This window comes from Alnus glutinosa, chromosome 11 (genome assembly GCF_958979055.1).
Source record: "Alnus glutinosa chromosome 11, dhAlnGlut1.1, whole genome shotgun sequence".
In the NCBI taxonomy this organism is placed as follows: Eukaryota; Viridiplantae; Streptophyta; class Magnoliopsida; order Fagales; family Betulaceae; genus Alnus; species Alnus glutinosa.
In genome coordinates, this window is record NC_084896.1 from 8,187,760 (window position 1) to 8,215,563 (window position 27,804).

At 37.6% G+C, this 27,804-nt stretch overlaps 3 protein-coding genes across 3 annotated transcripts; 2 read left to right on the plus strand and 1 right to left on the minus strand.

Annotated features, from left to right (window-relative positions):
- Positions 1-3,334: 3,334 nt before the first annotated feature.
- On the plus strand, positions 3,335-4,597 carry LOC133882601 (probable carboxylesterase 12). The gene has a single exon (XM_062321804.1). It carries the CDS (start codon positions 3,349-3,351, stop codon positions 4,501-4,503), a length of 1,155 nt encoding a protein of 384 aa, XP_062177788.1. The 5' UTR covers positions 3,335-3,348; the 3' UTR covers positions 4,504-4,597.
- A 16,184-nt stretch (positions 4,598-20,781) lies between these two features.
- On the plus strand, positions 20,782-22,385 carry LOC133880956 (probable carboxylesterase 2). The gene has a single exon (XM_062319927.1). It carries the CDS (start codon positions 21,008-21,010, stop codon positions 21,941-21,943), a length of 936 nt encoding a protein of 311 aa, XP_062175911.1. The 5' UTR covers positions 20,782-21,007; the 3' UTR covers positions 21,944-22,385.
- A 3,279-nt stretch (positions 22,386-25,664) lies between these two features.
- Positions 25,665-26,853, minus strand: LOC133882148 (probable carboxylesterase 12). Its single transcript, XM_062321255.1, has one exon. The coding sequence runs from the start codon at positions 26,750-26,752 to the stop codon at positions 25,805-25,807; it is 948 nt and encodes a 315-aa protein (XP_062177239.1). The 5' UTR covers positions 26,753-26,853; the 3' UTR covers positions 25,665-25,804.
- Between the last annotated feature and the right edge of the window lie 951 nt (positions 26,854-27,804).

Sequence of the window (27,804 nt, forward strand, 5' to 3'; positions counted from 1 at the left end):
AAGTAAAAAGTAATTTTATTCTATAAATTTAGGAAAAATTGATAGATATCTGGTGCTAGTGTTCTTAAGAGAATGGAATTTAAGGGAAAATTACATCATTAGTCTATGTGGTTGGCCTAAATTACAAATAGCTCCATATGGTATCAAAATTAATTAAAAGATCCATATGATTGGTTTAATTTATAAATCGCTCATTGGAGTTAAATTCTGTTAAAAAATTTGACAGATTTTATTAGGCGCCATATCATCGCCAATAAGATGGCGACATATGTTGATCTTAATAAAAAAAAAAAAAAAAAAAAAAAAACTTAAAAAATTGTTTTTAAAAATAAAATTTCAAAAGAGAAAAGGCGTGGCTGCTGGTTGGGTAGCCACCACTTTGGAGGTGGCTGGGGGTGGCCGGGCCACCCCCACCAGGGTGGCATGCAACCACCCCCAGGGGTCGGGGATAGTTGTGTGGCCACCCCTAAGGGCAGGGGGTAGTCATGCGGCCATCCCCAAAGGTCGGTGGTGGCCGCACCCTACCCACACGTTACATATTCTTTTTTTAAAAAAATAGAATAATTTTTTAAGTTTTATACATTTATATTTTTTTATTAAGATCAACACGTGTCGCCATCTTTTTTGGCGCCTAAAGAAATGTGTCAAATTTTTATTACGGAATTCAACTTTATGAAGTGATTTGTAAATTAGACCAAACATAGAAATTTCTAAATTAATTTTAATACTACAAAGAGATATTTGTAATTTAGGCCGATAGACCATAAAGATTAATGGTGCAATTTTTCCTTTAAAAAAGCTATTCCAAGTGTTCTTAAGCAATGACATATTACATTGCATTGACATAAAAAAATGTTAAAGACCTTTTTTTTATTATTATCTTTTGATCTTTTCAAAAGTAAATTAATTTTCAGGAGATTTGCCCACAATTAAAATATAAAATTAAATAAAATAATAAAAAGTAAAATAAAATTTTAAAATAATTAAATTTTTTTAAATTTTTTATTTTTTATTTTTTTAAAAAAAACCTCGAGATATTTATTGTCCTCCCAAAACAAACAAGAAAGGAAAAGAGGGCGGTCCAGACCAATAATATAGAGTGCTCGTTTAGTGTCTTGTTCTCTCTCATGCAAGGCTGTCTTTATTGCATATGTTGACGTGAAAAGCATCTTTTTCAATCCTTGGTAGATTTTTTTATTTTTATTTTTTAATCATATCAGCCATCTATGAAAATTGAATTGATACATCATACGTGATATGCAGTAGTTCTCAAGTAAATGATTAATTGTTTCGAAAATCATACTTAATATGAAGATATTATTATCGTTTTTAATTAAACTGTCATTGATACAGAATTAATTACCTACAGCAACTGAATAGGGAATTGAATATGACAGTAAAAATTATACTTTTTTTTTTTAATAATAATAATCTTTATCGGATAAAATTCAATCACATAAGTATAACAAATGCTCTCTAGATATGATACCACTAATACAATTTGAAATTTCTTTAACCCAAATTCTATCAATGACACACAAAATAATTTGTTTGGCTATGGTATGAGCAGCTGCACTCGCATTCCGCTTAACATGTACTATTCTCTAAGATCTTAACTTCTGCAACCCATCTTTGATTCCATCCACAATATATCCAAAGTTGCTCCAATTATCACCTGTAGTTTTGATCGCTTGAACAATTTGTAGGGCATCCGCCTAAAAAATTATATCATTAAAACTCATTTCTTGGCAAAACTCTACAATGTTCAAAGCTGCCAATGCTTCAGTCACAACAGGCTCTATTAGAAATTTCCTGTAGTACTATATGCGGCCAGCACAAAACCCTCAAAATCTCGTACTACAACTCCAAAACCAATACGCCCATCCTTCTTATCCACAACTACGTCCCAATTAGTTTTGAGCATACCTATGGGAGGTAGCTGCCATCATATTGGAAGTTCTTCACAGATAGGGCTTCTCGGAATTGCATCTTTTGAGGTAGCCCTTCTAAAATCATCAAGAGACGTAAGTGCTTCCTGGAACACTTGATGATGTCATGTTAACTCTTCTCCTCCATGCATTACCCCATTTTGACGGAACCAAGTTTTACTAGCCACAACGACCATAAGCTCGAGATCCACCACATTACATCGCTCCATAAATGTCTAAAAAATATGAATAAAAGCGGAACCCTCATCCGTACCTTTTTGAAACTTTTTGGGGTCACACCCCTATACATCTTAGGCTGAAGGGCAACTCTAGAGAATATGCTTTACAATTTCAACTTCTCTTTCATGGATTGGACATATTCCATCAGGAACCACTCTTCGTGTTGTAGATTTGCTTTGGTGGGGAGGAGATCAGTGCACGCTCTCCACATAAACATTTTGCTTGCATATGAGATTTTAAGATTCCAAATAGTCTTCCATATTGTAGTCCATGTACCGTTTCTAGAGCCTCCACTACGCCAACTTGCTTGTAAGTCCTTTTCTATATGATACGCACTTCTATCTAAGAAAACCCCATTCGATGTAATGCGCCAAATAAGAGAGTCCTTAATTGGCACATGGCTTAACGGAATTGTGCAAATAACACGAGCCTTCCTCTTCACGAAAGATTTCTTTAATAAGGCATAGATTCCACCGCTTAGTATCTTGGTCGATGAGCTCCAACACTCGCGCATTCTCTATTTACATCCAGACTCACAATTACAATAATTCAACTTATATATATTTACATTACGAAGAACATTTTTTTTTTTAAATATATATATATATATATAACATGTTCTCATTACAAAATTTAAAATAATATTATAAAAATAATACAAATGGAGTTATACGAACTTATACGAGCATATATGAGACGAGTCGAGCTTATACGAGTAGAGCCTAAATTTATACTAGCCTGAATTTTTTGTTCAAACTCTATTCGTTTAATAAACGAATCGATCCTGAGCCGAACTAATCTGAGCCGAGCCCGAGTATGTTCACGAATAACTATGCTCACTTACAACCCTATGTGTAATATGATTATGAATTGTTTAGTTTTGTATTTTCTACTCATCTATTAGCTAACATTATCCAATATATTTAATTTGGGGAGACTTCACTGACACTGCCGAAATTATCATCTTTTTTGCAATCCTTTTTTAAGTTCCTAAAAGTCAATGTCGTAACATTTGTCATTTGTCATTTGTGAAAGGTAGATGGCAGTTGAAGGACCACTCTATTGTGTTTTATGGAGGTACTTGTCGTGCATCATGATTATTTTGAGCATTTTCCATATATAAATATATTTCTATCTAAAGCAGATGACCAACCACAGTAGGAAATTTGGAGGGTGGAAAATGAATCCATCCCTCTCTATGTCTCTCTCTCCGTGTCTCTATCTCGGCAAATTTTTTATGCCTCGAGTACCTGCCATTCTCCCCTCAAGCGCGCGTGCGTCTGGTCTATATAAATCTGGCCTTTTCTCTCCCATAAATCAAAGAAAATCCAGTCTCCAAATTCTAGTTTCTTCTTCTTCTTCTTCTTCTTCTTCTTCTTCTCTTGCTATGGATTCAAGCAACAGTAATGAAGTAGCCTACGACCACTCTCCCTATCTTAAAATCTTCAAAGATGGTCGAGTAGAGCGAATTGCAGGCACCGACATCGTGCCCCCATCGCTTGATCCCCAAACCGGCGTTGAATCCAAAGATGTAGTTATCTCGCCCGAAACAGGCGTGTCCGCCAGGCTTTTCCTTCCGAAAACTTCCATCCAAACCCAAAAAAAGCTTCCTCTCCTTATTTACTTCCACGGCGGAGGCTTTTGCATCGAAACCGCCTTCTCTCCACAGTACCACAATTACCTTAACGCCCTTGTCGGCGAAGCCAACGTTGTTGCGGTCTCTGTAGAGTACAGGAGAGCCCCAGAACACCCTCTTCCCGCTGCTTACAGTGATTCATGGGCTGCGCTTGAATGGGTTGCGTCTCGCGTTGATGAATGGTTGAAAAGCCATGCAGATTTTGAAAGAGTGTTTTTCGCCGGGGACAGCGCCGGGGCTAACATTGCGCACCACATGGCCTTGAGGGTGGGGGCAGAAGGATTGGCTGGTGTTAAGCTACAAGGGATTGCTCTTGTGCATCCATATTTCTGGGGCAAAGAACCGATTGGCGGCGAACCGGCCGAGGCTGAGAGGAGAGCGATGATTGAGAATTTGTGGCGCTTCACGTGCCCGGCGACGAGTGGGACTGACGACCCCTACATAAACCCAGCTTCGGATCCGAAGCTGGGGAGCCTCGGGTGTGGGAGTGTGCTGGTTTGTGTTGCCGAGAAGGATTTGTTGAAGGCTAGGGGCTTTTATTACCGTGAGCTGTTGGAGAAGAGCGGCTGGGGAGGGGCTGTAGAGGTCGTGGAGTCCCCAGGGGAGGACCATGTATTCCATTTGAACAAGCCAGTTTGCGAAAATTCTTTGGCCTTGCTCAACCGGATTGCTTCTTTCTTCAATCGGGGTGAGCCCTGAAAGACCCAAACATTAATGGTTGTATTTTAATCAGCTACTATGATCGATTGAAAGTCGTTGTTTGATTTCATCAATGAAAGTTTTATTTAGCGTACCTTGATTAGATGAGTTTTTGGATCCATTAGGACATTTTTGTTTTTTCCAATCATTATGATACGTTTACCACATTTTTACAGTTATTGTACCATCTTTTTTCAAATTACCTACAATTATTGTACTATCTTTCTTTTTTTATCCATTAATACACCGTTTATTTCGACGCAAAATAATTTTCATTGTAAAATATTTTTAGCGAAATCATTTTCAAAAAGAATATTTTCTCAAAAATATTTTTCGATGTTTGGCTCGCACGAAAAAATTACGAAATGCAACAATTAGAGTTTGGCAAATGCTGCCAAAATCATGCAACGTCCGGCAAGCAAGTTTGGCAGGATCCGGCCAATATGGCCAGATTCCAGCCTAACACTGCCAAATCCGGTCGGATCCTGGCCGTTTTGGCCAGATCCCGACCGTTTTGGCTAGATCCGGCCGGATCAGTGGCTGGATTTGGCCAGAGCCGACCAGATTTTGGCCATTTTGGCAAGATCCAGCCGGCTTCTGACCATGGCTGGAATCCAACAATATTCCAACCAATTTAGGCTTGAATATTATAGCTCACAGGAACATCTAAAACTTGTTGAATAAAAAAAAAAAAAAAAAAGGCTCAAGCTAACAAAGACCCCAATCATCCCATGACAGTTAGTCAGTCAGTCATTTCATCAACATTTCCACACAACTCTATCATATAAGAAGGAAGTTGATAGCCTTGTATGCTAAATGGAAATATATTATTTTCACGCACTTGTAGGTGGGAGCAACAAGTGCAAAATTATTGTTGGATTTAGGCTTGCATCTTGGGATCGAAATTGGCTGCAATCCCTTTATCAAAATGTAGTATTAACCAATAAAAATTAATTTTTATTCGCAACATAAAATTATTAATAAAAATTGATGTTTTTATTAATGTCAACTGTGACCCAATGGTGGTCCGACCAGTGTATTAATGTCTCCTTACAAGTCTATTTTTTGGCCTTCTTTTTCAATTCATAACCATTTAAAAAAAAAAAAAAAAAAAAAAAAAAAAAAAAAAAAAAAAAATTGTTTCTCATTATATTTGCTCAGTCAGTCTTTGTTCTTTGGCGTAAGTAAGCTGCTATTGTCCATTGAAAGATATCATTGAGTAGTTGGATTTTCAGTTTTGGTCTTAAAATCAATTACTTTATGGGATGTGGTTTCTCCTTGGTTGGATGTATTCAATCTCAAGGAGTCAGGGTACCCAATAGCAGTGTAAATGTATGCCAAAAAACAAAGATTTCCGACTGATACCACGTGTTGGACATAAATGCCTAAAACAGAGCCTAGATGGTCACAATTGTGTCCATATCAAACTCCAGCCAGCTTTTGATCACCCTCTTCTCAAAAATCATACAATTCAAGTTTCGGTCTGGTGATGCAGCACTACAAGATGGGTATAAGTAAAACAGGGGAAATGGTTCCTGTTAAGGAATTTCCCGCCATTGATCGAAATGGTAGAGAGATGAGTTGGAGTCTACAGCTACGAGCAGAGCTATTTGAATGAAGTGGGAGACTTCTCTCTAATTAATATTTTTGTCTTATTAATCGATGATCATCCGCCGCCGATCAGGGAAAGTAGGGATGAGTCGGTATAAGCGCCTGGGTTCATGGGCTCAAATTAATTAAGGAAAAGAAAAGCATCTTCAGGTAATAAATGTTGACGTGAAGGACATTTAAGAGGGGCAAACATATAAAAGGTTTGGGCTGATAAAAAAGAGAGGTATCTTCTTCTAAATATATACGCACTTATTCTTTCTGACCAGATTTTTCTCACCAATTCTAACTTGATCGTCGGAGGAGGCGTTGCCGGGACACCCCGACGACCCCTTTTGTTTTGCAGACAACTTGAAGAACACTTATTTGATTCTCACCAACCTTGTGAACCTTGATACACCGTGTTGTCCGGAATTCCAAGTCATCAGCTCCAGAAAATTTGTTAACAGTTCCCATGATTGTTTTTTAATACAGCCCCCATATATGTCAAGACTCAAAACAAATATAAAAAAAAACCTTCTGAATTGTAAATTAACAGAGAAAACATACTCATCGAAATCCCTCCCTCTGGGAAATGAGAGATTACCTTGAAAGGAAATGAGCTGAATCGAGTTCGATGAGATCCCCAATCCAAGCAAAAATTTGTGCCCCCGGTTCAAGGATCTAGAAGCTCAAGCTTTTGGGTATTGGCTTTTCAAGATCTAGGGCACAGAATAAGGACCAAGAATCAGTCAAATCTCACCCAAAAATAACTAAAAAAACAGAATCTGGAGAGAAAATCAAACCCTAAACCCTAAAAAAAAAAACTAAGAATACCTTATGGTGGATGGGCTCGTCGGCGGTGGTGATTTGGCTGGGGCTGCTCGCGGCCGTACGGTGGTTGGGTCGTCGAAGCCGAACCGGAGATGGAGAACGCACGGTGGTTGAGTTTTGGCCGAAGATGGAGAACACACAGTGGAGTGGCGGGCTCATGAGTGGTAGACGGTGGCAGGCTCACAGTGGGGTTGAGGAGAGGAGAGGAGAGAGAGAGAGAGAGAGAGAGAGAGGGAGGGAAAATTTTGGGGGGAAAATGGTTTGGGGAAGAAATGAGTATAAAATGGACTTAATCAGGTTTCAAAATTTGATTTTCGATTGTTTTTTTTAAAAAAATATATATTAAAAGGCAAAAGGCCCTTTCCATCATTACTCGTTTTGCCCTCCAAACAACCCAACTCCAAATTCGTATAGAAACTGCCACCCAAAACCACATAACCGCAATTCAATTTTAACGATGCATTCACTCACTCCAACGTGGCCGAATATAAGTTGATGGGTTGTTTAGGTTTGATTTTCGGCCAACATCATAGCAAAGACCCACATTTATTTTTTATTTTTTTATCACTGGTTCATGAAACAGAAAATAAAAGAGAATTTTGGTTTTCTACCAACTACCAAGTTTAGAATAAGGGAAAAACCTAGTTAAATAGAAATGAAGCACCTAGCCCAGGTTCGTTTTGCAACCAAAAATGATGAGCAAAAACACAAGAGGGCTGCTACACTCACACCCAAATCCCTACAACCAAATCTCTACAACATGACGTGGCATTCCACACCAGATTTCTTTTTTTTTTTTTTTTTTTTTTTCGTTTTCTTTCTCCTCTCCACCTCCTCCCTCCATCTTCTCTCTCGTCCCACCTCCCTCCATCTTCCCTCACCTCCCACCTCCGGCCACCCGATCTAGCTCTTCTCCGGCCAGAATAGCCGAATTCCAGCCGTTCTAGCAGGGAAAGGGCCGGATCCCTGGCCGTTCTGGCCGGGGAACGACTAGATCCCGGCCAGCCGGCTGGGAAAGGGCCAGATCCCCAGCCGTTCTGGCCAGGGAACGGCAAGATCCCGGCCAGTCGGCTAGGATCCGGCCGGGAAGGACCGAATCCCGGTCGGGAAAGGGCCGAATCCCAGCCAGCCGGCCAAGATCCGGCCGTTCTTGCCAGGAAGGACCGAATCCCCGGTCAGCCGACTGGGATCCGACAGTTCTGGCCCGAAAGTGCCGGATCCCGTTCAGCTCTGGCTCTCTCCGTCACCGTCTCTGTTTGCAGTTGCCGACCAGAAGAGAAAAGAAGAAGAATGAGAGAGAGAGAGAGAGAGAGAGAGAGAGAGAGAGAGAGAGAGAGAGAGAGAGAGAGAGAGAGAGAGAGAGAGAGAGAGAGAGAGAGTTTTCATTTTAGAAAAGAAAAAAAAAAATTGATGTGGAAATTTCACATCAGGTTGTCAAAAAATGTTGTGAGAATTTGGGTGTGAGTATAGCATTTTTCAAAACACAAACCTTAAAGGTGGGAGGCCTGAAATGGACGGGACCCAGAAATGCAGAGAAATCTAAAAGGTGAAAATAGAGAGAGAGAGAGAGAGAGAGAGAGAGAGGGAGGGAGACGAGACCCACAAATGCGCCATTTTTCTCCTTTTTTTTGTTGTTGCGATTTTCTCTACAAGCAGATCAGGAAACGTCACGTCTATCATTTTGTCAGTAAAATGTTGAACCCAGCGTCAAATTTTATTTTTCACTAAAGCCCAACATGGCTCAGCCACATCAGTGTCCACATCAGTTTGGAACCATCTCTTTGGAAAAGATTTTGAGTTTGTAGCATTTCTTATTTTTTAAACGTTTTGATGGAAAGAAAGTAAGAAACCGGATAGATTCCATAACGTGAGAACATCTGAAGCTCACATCGGATGCGAAGACAGAGCGAACGAGACATGTTAGGCGACCGAAGGTACAATTATGACTGAAACACCTGTTTTACTTGCAAGTGGAAGAAGACCCCACTCAAGGAAAAAAAATAAAAATGCATTAGGTAACTAGTGTTTTTCACGTACGTGTTAAACACCTTCCATTATCCTAGAGAAAAGAAAAAGCATATTCCATTATCCTTTTTATCAAAGCAAGCCAACTTTAGACAACCGGCTATTCTTTTCTATATAGTAGAAGTGTACTTACTATGAATGGAAATCTTTTATATATATATATATATATATATATATATTAAGTACACTGCAAGAAAGAAAAAGAAAAAAACCGACTTAGGGAACATAAAAAGAGAAAGAGAGAATCTCTTCCATCACATGGAGGAAAAAAAATTAAATAAAAAAAAATGATAGAAATGTAGTCAGAATAAATTATAAATGCGGTGCAATTTATCATATGGTGGGTACAGAAGTTTGCACTTCGATTAACTTTATTAGCTGTCCAGCTAATTGTTGAAAGGAGCATGAAATGGATTGCAGAAATAATGGATACAATTCTCCAATTGGAGTAATGGTGAGCAGTTAAAGCCCCAGAGTGACTATAAGGGAGTCCCCTTCCAAAATAAAATGTGATAATTCCAAAGAGATCGTTAGGGAAGCCAGCCAAAAGAGCTACAAGGGCCTCACCATAAAGGGGAGAACAGAAAAAACTGATAAGAGAGATACATTTAATAATAGAGCCACTAGAATTCCTGCAGAATGCAACCTGAGCAAAGAAATTATCACGAATGACAGTACTATAATTGATCTTGAAATAAGAAGACGAAGGAGATTGCCATAGTTATGTAGAAATCGCCAAGTTTTTTTGCCAAGTATTGTAATGTTCCAGAACAATCTTGTTGATAGACGCTGATAGTATAATATAAATAAATAACTCACATCAGCAATGACCTGAGTGTCGTACCTCATAGCCTATTTGAAAATAAAAAAAATAAAAAATCGATCACATCAGCGAGGAGATGTATATCAACAACAATAATATATCTGCGACAACTCAATTTTTTTGAACACAAGAGTAAGAACCTTCATTACTTAACAGAACCCCAAAGGGGAATACAATTGGCCAAAAACCAACACTTATTGAAGCGCAGAAGGCAAATACAAAGCCCGAAGGCGAAATCTCATCAGCCCAAAGGTGAAATCTCAACTGCCCGAAGGCCATCACAGTGATGGAGATGAGGAATCTTTACCCACTAAATCAAGGAAATCCTAAGAAAGAACAAGACTATACAAAAACAACAGCTACCCAGATCAAAAAACAAACATTACAAAGAGCACAAGATCCCTATAATGTTTGAAATATACAAAGGTACACTGTTAAAAACACATGCAGAAACACAACTTTGAACCCGCACAGACTGAAAACATCACCCCAGCACCGGCGCGTGTAAAACACGCGCCACCCCGGGAGTCCCCTTATGAAGCCGAAACTTCAGCCGATCCAAGAACACCCACAACCCGGCCGGAAAAATTGGATCATGGGCCTCACGCACAGCTCCAACCAAGACACTTGCAAACCACGCTTCGAGCATTTAGAACTAGCACTACCGAAAGTTGAACCGGTGGGCTCAGAGGCTGACGAAGAGCAACAAACTGGAGGGCGTGTCGCAGGATTTCCGACAAAACAGCTTAGATCTACTCAAAACATGGCCGAAAAAATCACTTGACGGACGCCTCCCCCTTGGACGACTCAAAAGATATGTTCTGCAACAAAACACAGAAACAAAGCAAATAACCAAACTCCATAGCCCCGAAAAGCTAGGAGACCAACAACTTCCACCGGATCAACCCGGGAGGACCAAAACCTCCACAACCAAGAGGTTGGGAGAACAAACCGCACCTACCACTGGAACCAGCGAGGTGACCAAAAGCCACACTAGCCCAAAAGGACTAGGTGGAAAACCAGCGACAACTTAACTGTCGTAATTGATAACATAATATAAATAAACTCACATCATTGACTACTCGAGCGTGGTTGCTGATTGTCTATTCGTTATTAATAGTCAATTTAAAAATTCGTTCAAAAAAAAAAAAAAAAAAATAGTCAATTTAAAATTTAAAAAAAAAATATTAAAACTCACATTTATACATTGAAAAAAAATTATATTTTTTTTTGTAAATTTTCTATTTTTATTTATTATATCTTCATCTATATACAACTTTTCTATTTTTGTGTGTGTGTCTATATATAAATAAACTCACATCAGTGACTACTCGAGCGTGGTTGCTGATTGCATATTCGTTATTAATAGTCAATTTAAAAATTCGTTCAAAAAAAAATAGTCAATTTAAAATTAAAAAATATTAAAACTCACATTTATACATAGAAAAAAATTATATTTTTCGTAAATTTATTATATCTTCATCTATATACAACTTTTCTATTTTTGTGTGTGTGTCTATATATATATATATATATATATATATATATATATATATATATATATATATATATATATATATATATATATATATATATATATATATATATATATATATATATATATATATATGTTTTATAAAACAACAAATACAAGATCTTTACTATATTATATAATATAACTAAGTTGTCTAAGGAGAGTCTCATGTTTCACTGGGTGGGATATGAATTGTAAGATTAAACACTTTGCTTTCTTTATTATAATGATAATATATAGTTTAGTAAAATTGGTCTATTTGGCATGATTTTCTCAACTATTATTTTCAAATTAAATGGCTGGAATTTAGTTATATTAGCTTTTATCATATCTAGTTATATTTCATAATTTTTATTTACTGTTAAAATAACCGATATGGATATGACAAAATCTTATTCATTATTTAATTGTTAAAATTTGAAGAGATGTCCAATATAGAATATATATCCTAGTAATTTTAAAAAATATTGATCCCAAAAAGCCCTCAAAACGAAAATTTTAAGTTGTATAAATGCATCAAGTCTATCTTTTATTTTATTTATTTATTTTTTTTTTAAAGTAGATCAGCCTTTTATAAAATTCTATAAAAATAACAATTTAAGCATAGCGTTCTACATGGATAATACTAGTAATACAATGAGGAAATTCCTCATTGAAAACCCATTCCTCAATAAGAAAGAGTGCTTCGTTCGCAAGACTGTTGGTAGCTCCATTGGCGATTCATTAGATATAAGAGACTTTCCATTGATGGAGATCATTTAAACCCCAAGAATCTCCTCAATTATATGGCCATATTTACTCCAATTACAATCTTCCTTCCGCAGGGCTTGCACCATTTGGAGGGCATCTCCTTCCAATTCCACCCATTGATGCCCCAACTCCCTACAGAACAAAGCGGCTCGCCAAGTTGCAGTGGCTTCAGCAATAACTAGGTCAATAATATAATCTTTTGAAGCTGACTAGGTAGCCAAAATCTCACCCTGGTAATCTCGAATAATAGCTTCAATACCCATCATCCGGTGGTCTTTGTCCACAGCCGCATCCCAATTGACCTTTACAAACCCTTCCAAAGGGCCTTGCCAACTCAGATTCGTGATAGAGACAACTTTTGGTCGAGTTCCTTTGGCAGGAGTTAGCACTATGATAAGCCTCGAAGGAGTCTAAAGCTTTACTAGTGAGAAAGGGTAGGACAGCTGAAAATTTCCCCATGGACCACCACATTCGGGCGTAACTACAAGGTTAGCGCTACCACCGCTATGAGCTCCAGGTCATTAGGCTCCATATCTCGAGGATCTCTATAATGGCCACAAAATATGATCGGTAGTCACAAGCCCACAGAAAGGGCAAAGAGGGTCTTCTGTGATTTCCTTCTAAAGAGATTTGTTTTAGTCAGAAGCGCATTTATGCATGCCCTCTACATAAACACCTTTACAGTATAATGCACTTGCATTTTCCAAAGACTTTTTCATAGCAAACAGTGTTGGCGCATAGGTGAGCATTCACCTGTTGCCAAGTCTATCTTATCCATTTATAGATGGTAGGCATTTCGGACTATAAATTCCCCATTAACTGTGGTAGTCAAAATCTGTCTATCACTACAACTATTCAATCCTAGAGGAATTTGGCATATGATGTCGGCGTTGAGCTCACCAACCAAAGAACTTACCATAGAGGTATTCCATGCACTAGTGTCCTGATCAATAAGTTCCGAAATGTATGCCTCTTCATGTAGCCCTTGTATTAGAAAGACGCAATGTGCGATATGTTGAGGGAGCCAATGATCCATCCATATTCTAATATGTCGTCCATTACCAACTCACCACTTTAGCCCCTTTGAAAGAAGATCTCGAGCCGACCAAATACTTCTCCATATGTATGATGGGCGCTGACCCAGTGGAGCAACAAGGATAAAGTCAGAAGGAAAATAATTAGCTTTAAAAATTCTTGCTGACAAGGACTCAGGGTTCTTCAAAATTCTCCAGAACTGTTTGGCGAGTAGCGCTTTGTTGAAGCTTTCCAAGTCACAAAAGCCTATGCCTCCTTGATGTTTTGACCTACCCATTCTCTCCCATTTCACCTAGTGTACCTTCGACTCCTTCTCATGGTGCCCTCACCAATACCGCTGCATCATTGCATTAATTTCTCTAATTAAAGTCCTTAGGAGTAGAAAGATGCTCATCTTATAAGTTGGAATAGCTTAGGCCACAGATTTCAACAGAACTTCTTTACCAGCTTGTGAGATAAATCTTTTCTTCCAATTGCTAATTTGAGCCCAGATACGATCTTTAAAAGCCATAAAAGTTTGCCTCCACAAAGCTCCCACAATTGCCGGCAGACCCAAATATTTTTCAAAACAATGAGTTGCCTTGAGCCCAAAAACGAAGAGAATTTGACTTGTGATCTCTGCATTTGTATTTGGGCTAAAGAAGATGGAGGCTTTCTCTTTATTCAATCGTTGCCCTGAAGCTTTCTCATAACTGTCTAAAATATGTTAGAGGTGAGACCATTCCAACGAATTCGCCTTACAAAACAGGAAATTGTCATCTGTGAAAAATAAGTGGTTGAGGCGTACTCAGCTTTTAGCAATAGGCACTCTTGTAAGGTTACCCATCTTTTTAGCCTTTTGCAGCATGGAACTAAGAGCATCAACACAAAGAATGAATAAATATGGGGATAGAAGAGACCTTGGCGGATACCACGAGTTGGGGTAATTCTTCCATGCGATTTCCCATTGATTAATATGGAGTATGAAACGAAACTGATACACTTCATGATTAACTGAATCCATCATCTCTCAAACTCCAATCTCCTCATCACCTCTATAACAAAGGCTCACTCAACTCGATTGTAGGCTTTACTCATATCCAATTTCAATGCCATAAAACTGTGTTTCCCTTTCATGTTATTCATAGTGTGTAGGGTCTCATAAGCAACTATAATGTTATCAGTTATAAGCCTACCCGCAATGAAGGCACTCTAATTAGGAGAAATAATAAGTGGTAGGACTTTCTTCAGCCTATTTGCTAGGACTTTAGACACTATCTTGTAGATCACATTACATAAATTAATAGGTCGATTGTCCGTAACTTTTGCCGGAGTCTTACATTTAGGAATGAGAACAATATTCGTATCATTGATTGTATTCGTATCATTGATTGCCTTCAACGAGTTACCTGAATTTAAAATTAAAAATTAATTCACATACCTCCGTTCCAATCAAAGGTCAATATTTCTGATAAAAGAAAGGGGCAAAACCATTCGGGCCTAGAGACTTAAGGGGTGACATTTGTGAGATAGCCATACATATTTTCTCCATAGTTAAATCCTTAGAGTGTTGTTCATTCATATCACCCGTAACTCTCTCCTCCAAACCCTAAAGGCAATCATCCATCCCTGACGAAACAGAAGAAGAGAATAGGGACTAATAATACTCCATAAAAGCTTTGCTAATATCTGCTGGGTTTGTGCAAGTGACCCCATCAACATCCACCACCTCACTGATATGATTCAATTTCTTTCTTTAGTTGGCATACATATAGAAGAACTTTGTATTGCGGTCTCCTGATTAAAGCCAATATACTTTCGCCCGTTGCTTCCACCTCAATTCTTCTCTCTCTAATCTATCATTAATAGCAGCTTGGTGTCTCTTTTTATCACTCATTATTTCAGGCTCAGTCCTTTCTTGCAGCTTCTCAATCTCCTTTGACTTTTTTTTTTTTTTTTTTTTACAAGATCGACAACGTTCTGGCTCTTCTTCTTCTACTCCATTTCATTAATTGTCGCTTGCATTGCTCAAGCTTATTGAAGAGAATATCTAAATTATCCCTTACCTGCCTATAATCTCCTAGGCTATAGCAACCGTAGCTGAACAAGCATTATAGACCATTCAGCTGGCCTCAAACTTGAAATTCTAAGTACTCCACCTATTGTCCTCCAATCTGCACCCATAATTAAGAGATAATGGACAATAGTTAGAGCTTCTAGCTGCTAGGACAAAAGTATGAGTCTCACCAAAAAATTCACACCATTCGGGATTAGCCACCACTAGATCAAGCCTTTCTTTCATAAAATATTCATCTTCCCTATTATTACACCAGGTAAATCTTGAGCCAATGAAGCCCAAATCACTTAGTTGGCATGTCCACAAAACATTTCTGACCGCTTCCATTTGTCTTATAGGTCGTAAAGCTGCACCAAATTTTCAGATTGCTCAATAATCTCATTAAAATTCCCAACACATACCCAGGGAAGCGGGGCCAACTACTGAAGATGTTGCAAAAGATTCCACCCTTCTTCCCTTCATGTCGTTTCTGGGTTTCTGTAGAACCCAATAAATTTCCAGAGAAAACCCCCATGCGGCTCCTTAACAACCGCATTAATATGTCTATTAGAATAATTTTGAATCTCCAATGTAACCTCAACCCTCCAAAATAGTGCCAACCCACCAGTACGACCTACACAGTCCACCATAAATACATAATCAAAAAAAAGGTTACCACCCAAAAAGGAAATTTTATCTCTCCGGAGTTTTGTTTCCATGAGAAATAAAATACAAAGGTCTCTTATCCTTCACCAACTAGCAAAGATTTCGAACTGTTCGAGGGTTACCAAGCCTCCAACAGTTCCAGTTTATGAGATTCATAATGAGTAGTGAGACTGGGATCCAATCACCGCCAAGATATCTACCGTACCATGCAACTGCACCTCCTTCATACCAGATCGCCTTTGCTTTTTTGCTATACCACCGTTCCTTCCATTGACTTCGTCCTCGTCTGGGTTAGTAGGAGTTCCCATGCATTCTACCCTTCTCTGTTTAATATTGTCGTCCTCACCTCCATTCCTAGAACCCGCAGAATGACATTGTTTATCCCTTCTCTTCTAGCTTTTGATAGTTCCTAATTTCATTTTATCTGCATATATACCTCGTGGCCTCCTCACCTCTTGGGACCTCCTCTTCAGAATTTAATATACCTATGTCAGCAATTCCGTCCACCATGATGTCATCATCTATAAATTTTAATTGCACTTCAGGCTCACCCTTTATTTTCAACCATGCATCCTTACTCAATATGTAACATCCCCAGCCCGAAAAGGGATAGGGTTGTCAATTTACCCTCTCAGAGGTGCAAAATTTTCTAAGGTTTACCAGTGCATTACTACATGTGATGCTAAATGCATGATAGAATAAAAACATCTAAGTTACAACTTCGTTAAATGCGGAAATTTTTATTTTTTATTTTAAAAAATATGATTATCATTTTTTATTAAATAAGTCATAATTCTGAAATCAAGCCAATGCACTTATTAAAAAAAATAATCTGCAGCTCAAATGAACTCAATAGTTAACCCGCCCCCATTCCGGCCTCCTAGATCAAACTGTTGATCATTTGAAAACAAAGAAGTAAAATGAATAAGCTAAAAGGCTCAGAAAGTAAATCCCCAACTAAAAAAGAGTTGGGTTAAAATCATTTGCTTTAAAACCTTTTACTTAAAACGATTTATTTTCTGTAATACTTCAAAGCATATTTAACACATATCACTATTTAAACAATGACACAAATTAATTTCGAAATGAAACGATTTCTAATAAAGCTACGATAAAACTCTTCCTCTTCTTTAGAACACATAAATATATTTATCTAAAACTAATGTTTTCATAATAAGGCCTGTGTACACTGTTACACCCTGTGTACAAGGGTTGCGTGGTCCTTGCTCCCATGGCAGCGACTATGTTGCAGACTTGCCCGTCAGCTAATCAATCCAAGTGCACTTAATGTGAACAAATGAGGCCACTTCATGTCCAGCACGGCTGTAACTTTGAAACCTTTTCTTTTTTTTGTTTTTGTTTCATTTTCTATTAGTTGTTTTTAGTTTTTGTTTGTTTTCATATTTTTAATTTTTAATTTGTTTTGTTTAGTATTGGGTTTTTCAGGGACTAGTATTCTTGCATTTAAGTTTGGGGGTATGCTACAAGCCATACCTAGTCCAACCAGTTTTCTCATCTCCCTGCTGAAGTAGTGCTTTGTTTTTCAAGACAAGCGTCTGTGCGTCAAAGTTTGGGGAAGTACTTTCGCCCTGCAATCCTATTGTACAAATGTAAATGTATGATCATGTTATTTTTAAGAATTTAGTTAAACTTTAACTGTGATTTGTACTTTATTGGTGGGCTTAACATGATGAACATATGATCACTTGACTAAAAATTTAGAGTTTTGTTATTTTCTTTGGTAGCATGAGATATTACGTGTTTTAATTTGATTCTCACAAGCACACTACCACGTTGTTTGTGGGGTATGAAATTTGAAGTCAATTATGTAGTTCTAAATATCTTGAATGCCATTGGACAACTTATTAAAGGAATAACATTGGCATATATATTGATCACTTTGAGCTTTTGAATGAGTAACCGGACATCTTACCTTATTAAGCATTAAGTGTTCGTATCAAAAGGTTAGAAGTTTTCTTTGATTGATAGCATGGCTAGTTTGGCTTCGCAGCCTCTTTTACTCGAGATTTCACTTGTCCACTAGGGAGTCCTAGGGGTTTAAAAAGCTTGTTGCATATACTAAATGCAATCATACATCCCATGAAATAATTATTTATCTTATTGTCTTTCAGTTTTTTTTTTTTTTTTTTAAAAAAATTTTTTACTGCCAAGAGACTAGCAATATGTAAGTCTGGGGGTGTGATAAGTGCTAAATGTTACACATTCAAGCCTCTTAATTCACATATGTTAATCTCTTAGTTTTGTTATAGTTTGATATTTTGTGTTGTTTTTGTATTTTGCAGGTTTTGGAAGAAAAACACTCAAAATCTATCAAGTTCCAAGCTTAGAACAAAGTTTGCAAGAAGCTAAAGCCGGTAGACTCATTCTTGGAAAGATTCAAATCCAATTCAATTTTGGACTTGTTTGTTGCAGAAAAGAGAAATTGGCAAAATCTGTTATTTTTTGAAAGACTCTAGAATGAGCATATCTTTGTATTTTAACCATAATTTTCTGCTCAAGTATTGGATTGTGGTGAAATTAGTGGTGTTGGATAGCTAATACAAAAGGCAACAAATATGTCAAAAATAAATTTTTCCTAATTCGGACGTTTACTATGCCAAAATTACCCCACAATATAGGACCAAAAATCAAGACGAATTTAGAATTCTTTTCCTTCTTGGATTGGGTTTTCAGTCTCCTACTTGGACTAGGAAACTGACTTCTGATTTTTTTTAGGATTTTTAGGGCTTCTAGAGTTCTCCTAATCCTTATAAATAAGCTTTTAAACATTAAAGAAAAAACACACAAGCTTTGGGAGAGGAATCGGATGCTAGATCATGGAAGGTTTTGGTTTTTCTTTGTTTGTTTATTTATTTTTTTGTATGTATATACTTTTAGTCCAAATAAGTTGTAGTTAATTACTCTTGTTGGAGCTCGATTAAAGTCCTAATCATGTTTCTTTAGGGTTTTGATTTGCCTTGCTACTACTATTTGTAATTCTTAATTGATTATTTTCGGTTTTCTTGAATTCCTCGCATGTTTATGCTTGATCATCATATGCATGTGGTATGGATTTGTTACTTATGTCAATTTGGATGGCCGAATCCTAGGCATAAATAGAGTAACGAAAGAACTCCATCACAAGCTCTTGGATTAATCAACATGAAGACAATTGAAACAGATGCCAAGTTCCAGCCTGAGTGTGTTTACCGATTTTCACAGTTTTATGCTTTCTTGAAGAACAACTTAGTAGATGCCGTGTTAAATCCTTCAAAAAAGAAAAGAGTTAGAGTGGATGTCATGTCTAACTCGTTGCTTAGGGAAATCAATAGTTTTAGGAGTAGATGTCATGCCTTTGTGGCTGGTAAACATTAAGTATCGCAATATGGTTTGCAGCATTGTGCATATCGTTTCCTAAAAAGAGTATGATTAGTGGTGAATATTAAAGCCCTACTCTTTTATTTATTATTTTCAATTATGTAGTTTACTTTATTCCATTGCAATTATATTCAAAATATTTATCGAAATTCTCTTTAAACACGAGTTATCAATCTTCATGGGAATGATCTCGTGCTTAATTTCTATACTATCGTTTTGATTTTTTGCACTTGCGAGTAAAACGTATATTTGTTCACCTATTATTTAGGTGGATATATGCACAACACATACTTTGAGTGGCGTGTGGTATTGGGCCAAGAATTAGTCTGAAGGATCTTGACTGAGCTTCTTCGCTCGGTATCCATCTCGAGGAACTGCCTGACATTAGGTGAGCCTAGGAAATCCCGATTAAAAAAAAAAAAAACTAATCAAATATGCATTGATGACATGGAAATGTTGTCTTATCAAAAAAAGTTGTTGATGTAATACCCCAAATTTTAGTCTACGAATAAAGAGGTTTTTATTTTGAGATAAAAACCATATCATAATATTTTATAGACAGAATAATAATTGTGGGGGAATTTAAGAGGATAAGTGGATATTTATGAAAGTAAATTTTAGTTGGCAGAATTTACTCAATTTAGTATATAGGCTTTGATTTTAGAAAATTGATTCATTTCTTTCTCCTGTCTTTCTCTCAACATTTCACTTTTGAAAGTCACCATTAGATCTGTGGGTCCCTCATATGGGCTCCACAAATCTGATTGTGATTTTAAAAAATATGAGGATAGAAGAAGAAAAGAAGAACAAATAAATTTTAGGTTTTCATTTTATTCCGGGGAGATTTATTAATGTTAGGGGATTTTAGTTGGACGACGAAGGGAGATTCTAGAAATTTATTTATATTTGAAGTAATTAAATTTTGAAATAGAGATAATAATAATAATAATAATAATAATATTATTATTATTATTATTATTATTATTATTATTATAGGAATAAAATAGTGAGAAATTTGAAGGATTAAAGTAATAAATATTTAAATGGTAAAAGAATGAGAGAGAGAGAGAGAGAGAGAGAGAGAGAGAGAATAATACTAATACTAATAAAAATAAATAAATGAGTATAAAGGAGGGGTGAATGAGGTAGGAAGCTTAAAGTTTCACTTTAGTTTTTTTTTTTTTTTTTTTAAAAAAAAAAAATAGAGGGAGAGAGAAAGGATTTTGGGAAGTGAACATTAGCAATACCTTTCTTATACCATTTTTCATTCCTTTAATATAAGAAAATAAAAAATAAAAAAATCGCAAAAGCTCATTTGCGACCGCTTCTATATTACTTTCCTATATATTATTTTAACATAAAAAAATATATATATATCTCATCTCTCATTTCTCATCTTTTTGTCTTTTATTATAGATTTTGTTAAAATTTTATAAAAAATATAGAGTATGTAAAAAATTTGTATTTTGTAAAGAAATAATATTATGAAATATATTTAGATCGAAAAACAAAAATTCATTTCTTTTCCTAATTTTTTTTTTTTTTTAAAAAGAAAAACACTCCTAATGGTTAATAACATTCGCAGCTGCTTCTCTTGAGGACTGTCCCAACCAGCTGTACATCCCTTGAGCGCGTGCGTCGGCTCGACATAAACCTGGCCTCTCTCTCCCATAAACCAGAGAAAATCCAGTCTCCAAATTTAGCTTATTCTCTGCCACAGAACAGAGAAAATCCAGTCTCCAAATTTAGCTTCTTCTCTCCCTTGTAGCTTCTTCTTCTTCATCCAGTCTCCAAATTGTAGCTTCTTCTTCTCCAAGTTGTACCTCCTCCTCCTGCTATGGATTCAAGCCACAGTGAAGTAGCCCATGACTACTCTCCCTATCTTAAAATCTACAAAGATGGTCGACTAGAGCGACTTTCAGGCACCGAGATCGAACCCCCATCTCTTGATCCGCAAACCGGCGTTGAATCCAAAGACGTAGTTATTTCACCCGAAACAGGTGTATCCGCCAGGCTTTACATTCCGAAAACCACCGAAAAAAAGCTTCCTCTCGTTGTTTACTTCCATGGCGGAGGCTTTTGCATTGAAACCGCCTTCACTCCACGGTACCACAGCAACCTTAACTCCATTGTCGGCGAAGCCAACGTTGTTGCGGTCTCTGTAGACTACAGGAGAGCCCCAGAACACCCTCTTCCTGTTGCTTATAATGATTCATGGGCTGCGCTTAAATGGGTAGCGTCCCATGTTGATGAATGGTTGAAAAGCCATGCAGATTTTGAAAGAGTGTTTTTCGTTGGGGACAGCGCCGGGGCTAACATTGCGCACCAGATGGCCTTGAGGGTGGGCGTAGAAGGATTGGCTGGTGTTAAGCTACAAGGGATTGCTCTTGTGCATCCATATTTCTGGGGCAAAGAACCGATTGGCGGCGAAACGACCGAGGCTCAGAGGAGAGCGATGGTCGAGTATTTTTGGCGTTTTGTGTGCCCGGCGACGAGTGGGACTGACGACCCTTACATAAACCCAGCTTCGGATCCGAAGCTGGGGAGCCTCGGTTGTGGGAGTGTGCTGGTTTGTGTTGCCGAGAAGGATTTGTTGAAGGAGAGGGGCTTGTATTACTGTGAGTTATTGGAGAAGAGCGGCTGGGGAGGAGCTGTCGAGGTGATGGAGGCTCCAGGGGAGGATCATGTATTCCATTTGCGTGACCCACTTTCCGAAAATTCTGTGGCCTTGCTCAACCGGATTGTTTCTTTCATCAATCGGGCTGAGCCCTGAAAGACGGATCCTACATTGTTTGTATTTCAATCAGTAATAGTTTCTAGTTCCTAATTTGGTATAGGCCGGCCGCCGGCCACTATGATTGAGCTTAATTCAGTCAAAAAAAAAAAAAAGATGCATGTATGAAAGTCATTTGGTTTCATCAATGAAAATGGCAAAATGCTATGTCTATTGCAGCCTGATTGGATCCCATTATGAGATTTTTGTTTTTAGCAATCATAAAGCGTACGGAAGACAGGGCTGAGAGTGACGTTTGCTAAGAAAGAGTAAATGCTCATTATATATGATGTCAATCGTGTACACAGTTGCGCATGTAACTTTAGCATTTAAGCAGATTTCTCTGTTGCATTCCGCGTCGTGTAAGAAGTTCGGGTATCTCAATTATGTACGATGTTAATCTTGCATTAATTACTAAACTTGGGTGGAAACTTTTGTCTAATTATGATTGCTTTTGGGTGAATCAGCTACGTCAGAAATATATTAGATATGGTTCCTTTCTATCTTCCCCAAACTTGGTAAATGCTTCATGGCTCTGGAAAGAAATTCTCCGATGTAAATCTCTGCTTATATCTAGGACATGTCTGCAAGTATCTATACTTCTCATTTTCCTGTTTGGACAACAGCCTGGATTCCAACCCTGCCTAATTTCAAACCAGCCCCGAAAAATCCAGGTAACAAAGAACTCCCTTCCTTGCTCATTTCAGATCTATTTATCCCAGGTACATCTCAGTGGAACACTACCAAAATTCTTTCCCTGTTTGATGATTTTTCTACACAAGAAATTATCAAACTCCATATATCCTCTGATGTTAGCCCAAAATACTTATGGACTCCAGTTCAATCTGGAAAGTATTCAATTGGTTCAACTTGCCTTTCTATCTTAACTAGAAATCATCCAGACTTGATTATCCCCTCCTCACAATCTTTTTGGAAGAAACTCTGGAAATTAAACTTAAATGATAGGCTGCCTCTGTTTTTATGGAAAATTGCATGAAATATATTTCCAACTACTTCCAGAATCAATTCCATCTTACCTCTTCCAAATAGACAACCAGAATGTCCTCTTTGCAAAATTGCAGATGACTCTCTTCACCATTTATTTTTCAACTGCATTTTTGCACGGTTTGTTTGGAGACACTCCTTTTGGCCCCTGAATTCCTCAGCTTTTGATTTCAACACTATGGCAGATTGGGTACAACAGATTATCTCTCCAGAGATTTCTTTGAAGATACCTTCAATTGATCATCATAAATTTCAGATTTTTGCCGCGGTAACCTGTGATCTTCTATGGTTTTATAGAAATAAATCTTATCATGAAGGAATCACTATTGACATCCGCCTTATCTTGAAGCATATCAATACTGTTACTATGGAGCAATATACTGCCTGACACCCCTCTCATCCTGTTGTAATTGAGACATGGATTCCTCCTACATCACCCTGGGTGACTATTAATTTCAATACAACTATTAGGGATTCTTTCTCAGCTCAAGCTGCAGTATGCAGAAATTTAGAAGGTCACATTCTCCATATGGCTTCTCAAATCTCTTCACCATGCAATCCAAATTATGGAGAAGCCCTTGCAGCGAAGTTAGCAGTCTCTTTGGCAACTTCTTTACACGTTGATCACTTTATTCTGGAAGGTGATTCACAAGTTGTCATCTCTACTCTCCGACATCCAAATGTTTCTCAAGATTGGAGGATTTCATCCCTCATTTTGAAAATGATTGGATCCATCTCAGCCTCTTCCTCTTGGAAAGTTACAAAAATTTCAAGAAGTACAAACTTCTGTGTCCATTATGTGGCACATTGGGCCGCAACCAAATCCTTTTTTGGTAGCATTCCCACTTATCCTTTTCCTTTACCTTCAATTCCTATTATAAGTGACAAAGACCCCCCTCTTTGTTTAGAGGTGGTAGGTTTCTTTCCACCTAGTTCTATTTTTTTCCCTTGTTGCTTGTTTCTTTCAAAGTATTAAAAAGAAAAAAAAGAAAAAAAAAAAAAAAAGGGCAGATTACTCTGTAGAAGTCTCTCACTGACGCTCCTTGCTAGGGAGGAGGGAAGAATCCCTTTCCCTCGTCTCGATGCCTTCAAAACCAGCCTTTTTTTTTTTTTACTTGTATTTATCTTTTCTTTTTTTCTTTTTTTAGCTTGTGGTTTTTGAGAACAGATTTACTTACATTCATCTATGATCTATCTTTGTCATTCACGTGCCTTTTCTGCCCTCTTTCATGCTATGGCTCCCATTCTAGCAGCTATGGCCTATCGGTTGGATGTATCACACACGTCACCACTATTAAAGCCACCACTATTAAAGCATTTCTAGTGACTTCTTCGTTTCAAAATTTTCATTAAAATTTTGTGAAAATCTCAAAAAAAAAAAAAAAAAAAAAAAAAAAAAAAATACTTAAACAAACTCTTCATAATTTCTCTATTTTAGCTCTTTTCAAAATTTCTATCTAAATTTGACTCACAAATTTTATTAGTTATTCAATATTTAATCATTTCTCTCTCCTTTCACTTCACTTTTCACTTTTCATTTCTCCTTATTTGTTAGGAGTGATTGCTTAAAACCAATACAAAATTAATATTTAGTTGAAATAGAAAAATATTTGAAGAGCTTGACGTAAAAAGTTTGTTAAAAGTAGTAGTTAAAATAACAGAAGTATTTTTTTTTTTTCTCTAAAATTTGGAGAGCTCACTAGGGATGCTCTTATGAGTCTTTTACATTAGATCCATGGTCGCCAATCTCTTTTTAGTCCTTCATATTTCTCAAATTCGAATATGAGCTTCAACAACATCCGATTTGGTTTGACTTCAAATTCATCGACCTAGAGATTTTTCATATGTTGTAATTCTATCTTCTAGTCCTGCTAGTTCTCTCGGAAGCCTAGTAATGAACTAAATTTTATGGGGTTCTCTTGTTAGCACTCTTGATTTCCTCCATGGGCCGCTACTGGCTTCACTAGTGTCATTCCCGCTCGACTTCTGCCTTCAAGGTCTCCCTCTAAAGCATTGAGGTGCTTGCTAGTTGTCTATCTAGATCGGCTTTTACAGTTGATTTGCTTGTATCTGGTTCTGAAAAAGTTGTTAATTTTTTAATGGTGTTGTCATGTCATACTCAATTAAAAGACGACCTGCATTCTCCTTAATAGAATCAGCCAAAAAAACTTTCTCAAGGGGTAGTTGAACTTCTCAAATTTACTAGAATGAATGACCGAACTGCTATCAAAATTATTAACTGTCATTCAATCACATACTAATAAGTGTTAACAAATTATAAAATAAATATAACATTTTTAGGCTAAATATGTGTATATATATATATATATATATATATATATATATATATATATATATATATATGATCCTGCCAAACTTGCTCGTCGGACGTTGCCAAATTCTAGCGGCATTTGCCAAATTCTAATTTTTGCATTTTGTAATTTTTCGTGAGAGCTAAACATTGAAAAATATTTTTGAGAAAATATTTTTTTTGAAAATAATTTCGCTAAAAATATTTTAAAACGAAAATTATTTTACTTCGAAATAAACGGTGTATTAATAGATAAAAACAAAAAAACAAAAAAAAAAAATAGATAGAACAATAATTGTAGGTAATTTGAAAAAAGATGGTCAATAATTGTAAAAATGTGGTAAACGTATCATAATGATTGGAAAAAACAAAAATGTCTTAATGGATCCAAAAAATCATCCAATCAAGGTACAATAGATAGAACTTTCATAGATTTTTTCATCTTTTCAGCAATTATTTTGGTCGTTTTTTTTTTTTTTTTGACAGAACTAAGCTCAATCGATCATAGTAGCTGATTCAAATACAACCATTAATGTTTGGGTCTTTCAGGGCTCACCCCGATTGAAGAAAGAAGCAATCCGGTTGAGCAAGGCCAAAGAATTTTCGCAAACTGGCTTGTTAAAATGGAATACATGGTCCTCCCCTAGGGACTCCACGACCTCCACAGCCCCTCCCCAGCCGCTCTTCTCCAACAGCTCACGGTAATAAAAGCCCCTCTCCTTAAACAAATCCTTCTCGGCAACACAAACCAGCACTCTTCCACACCCGAGGCTCCCCAGCTTCAGATCCGAAGCTGGGTTTATGTAAGGGTCGTCAGTCCCACTCGTCGCCGGGCACGTGAAGGGCCACAAATTCTCAATCACCGCTCTCTTCTCAGCCTCGGCTGGTTCGCCGCCAATCGATTCTTTGCCCCAGAAATATGGATGCACAAGAGCAATCCCTTGTAGCTTAACACCAGCCAATCCTTCTGCCCCCACCTTCAAGGCCATGTGGTGCGCAATGTTAGCCCCGGCGCTGTCCCCGGCGAAAAACACTCTTTCAAAATCTGCCTGGCTTTTCAACCATTCATCAACGCGAGACGCAACCCATTCAAGCGCAGCCCATGAATCACTATAAGCAGCGGGAAGAGGGTGTTCTGGGGCTCTCCTGTAGTCTACAGAGACCGCAACAACGTTGGCTTCGCCGACAAGGGCGTTAAGGTAATTGTGGTACTGTGGAGAGAAGGCGGTTTCGATGACAAAGCCTCCGCCATGGAAGTAAATAAGGAGAGGAAGCTTTTTTTGGGTTTGGATGGAAGTTTTCGGAAGGAAAAGCCTGGCGGACACGCCTGTTTCGGGCGAGATAACTACATCTTTGGATTCAACGCCGGTTTGGGGATCAAGCGATGGGGGCACGATTTCGGTGCCTGCAATTCGCTCTACCCGACCATCTTTGTAGATTTTAAGAAATGGGGAGTGGTCGTGGGCTACTTCAGTACTGTTGCTTGAATCCATAGCAAGAGAAGAAGAAGAAGAAGAAACTAGAATTTGGAGACTGGATTTTCTTTGATTTATGGGAGAGAAAAGCCCAGATTTATATAGACCAGACCCACGCGCGCTTGAGTGGAGATTCGGGCTAGTTTGGCAACTCATTTTCATTCTCCTTCTATTTCTTTTCACTTTTTTTAAAAATATCAAATCAAAAACATTCTAACTTTTTTACACTTTTTATATCACATCAACTATATTTTATTATTATTCAAATAAAAAAATCCACTACAAAACAAAACTTTTTCACTTTTCTATTGTTAGGGATAAAATCAACCCTATAGACACGTGGATTCAGAGACGTCTCGGGTTTATGTCTCGGACATTACTTCTGCCTAGCGAAGAAAAGATCGTCCAGGTATAAGGACATCTCGGAGGAATAAAGACGTCTCGGAGGTATGATGATGTCTCGGTCTTAACGGTCCAGGCTACGGTATATAAAACATCCCGAGATCTCCAAGTCGGAGCGAACATATCTCGGGTATCATCACCTCGGAGGTTGGCTGAAGTGTGCCGCAGTTGTCTTAGAATGTGATGAGGATAGAATCCCAGAAGATCAGGGATAAACCACAATTCCATAATTAATGGGATAAGATAGTTATTGAAACAGAATCAAGTTTAAAGAGGTACAAACGCAATCAACTTCGGACTCTACAATCCCATTCGAATTCCCTGAAGATATGGTTAAAGTTCAACTAAGCTAGGACTCCAACTCCTAATCCAACTAGGTGTCAAGAATTCTGGTAAGATTGCAAATCTGGTAAGACTGCAAGTCCAGCCTATAAATACGACAGCCGCACCAAGTATGAAATGACGCATTCTCTGAGTTCTTGAGATTGAGATATTCTTCGGAAAATTGATTTGAACTGACTTAGGCATCGGAGTGGACGTAGTCGGCACCCCCGACGAGTTGTTTGTTATTTTTGCAGGATTGGAGTGGTAGATCAGGATCCACTAGCGAATCACCAGGCGACACGTCACCATACCGAAAACTGTACCAACAGTTTGGCGTCATCTGT

Excerpts from the sequence above, each read along its gene's own strand:
- LOC133882148 (XM_062321255.1), bottom strand. The coding sequence starts at position 26,752 with ATGGATTCAAGCAACAGTACTGAAGTAGCCCACGACCACTCCCCATTT.
- LOC133882601 (XM_062321804.1), top strand. The coding sequence starts at position 3,349 with ATGAATCCATCCCTCTCTATGTCTCTCTCTCCGTGTCTCTATCTCGGC.
- LOC133880956 (XM_062319927.1), top strand. The coding sequence starts at position 21,008 with ATGGATTCAAGCCACAGTGAAGTAGCCCATGACTACTCTCCCTATCTT.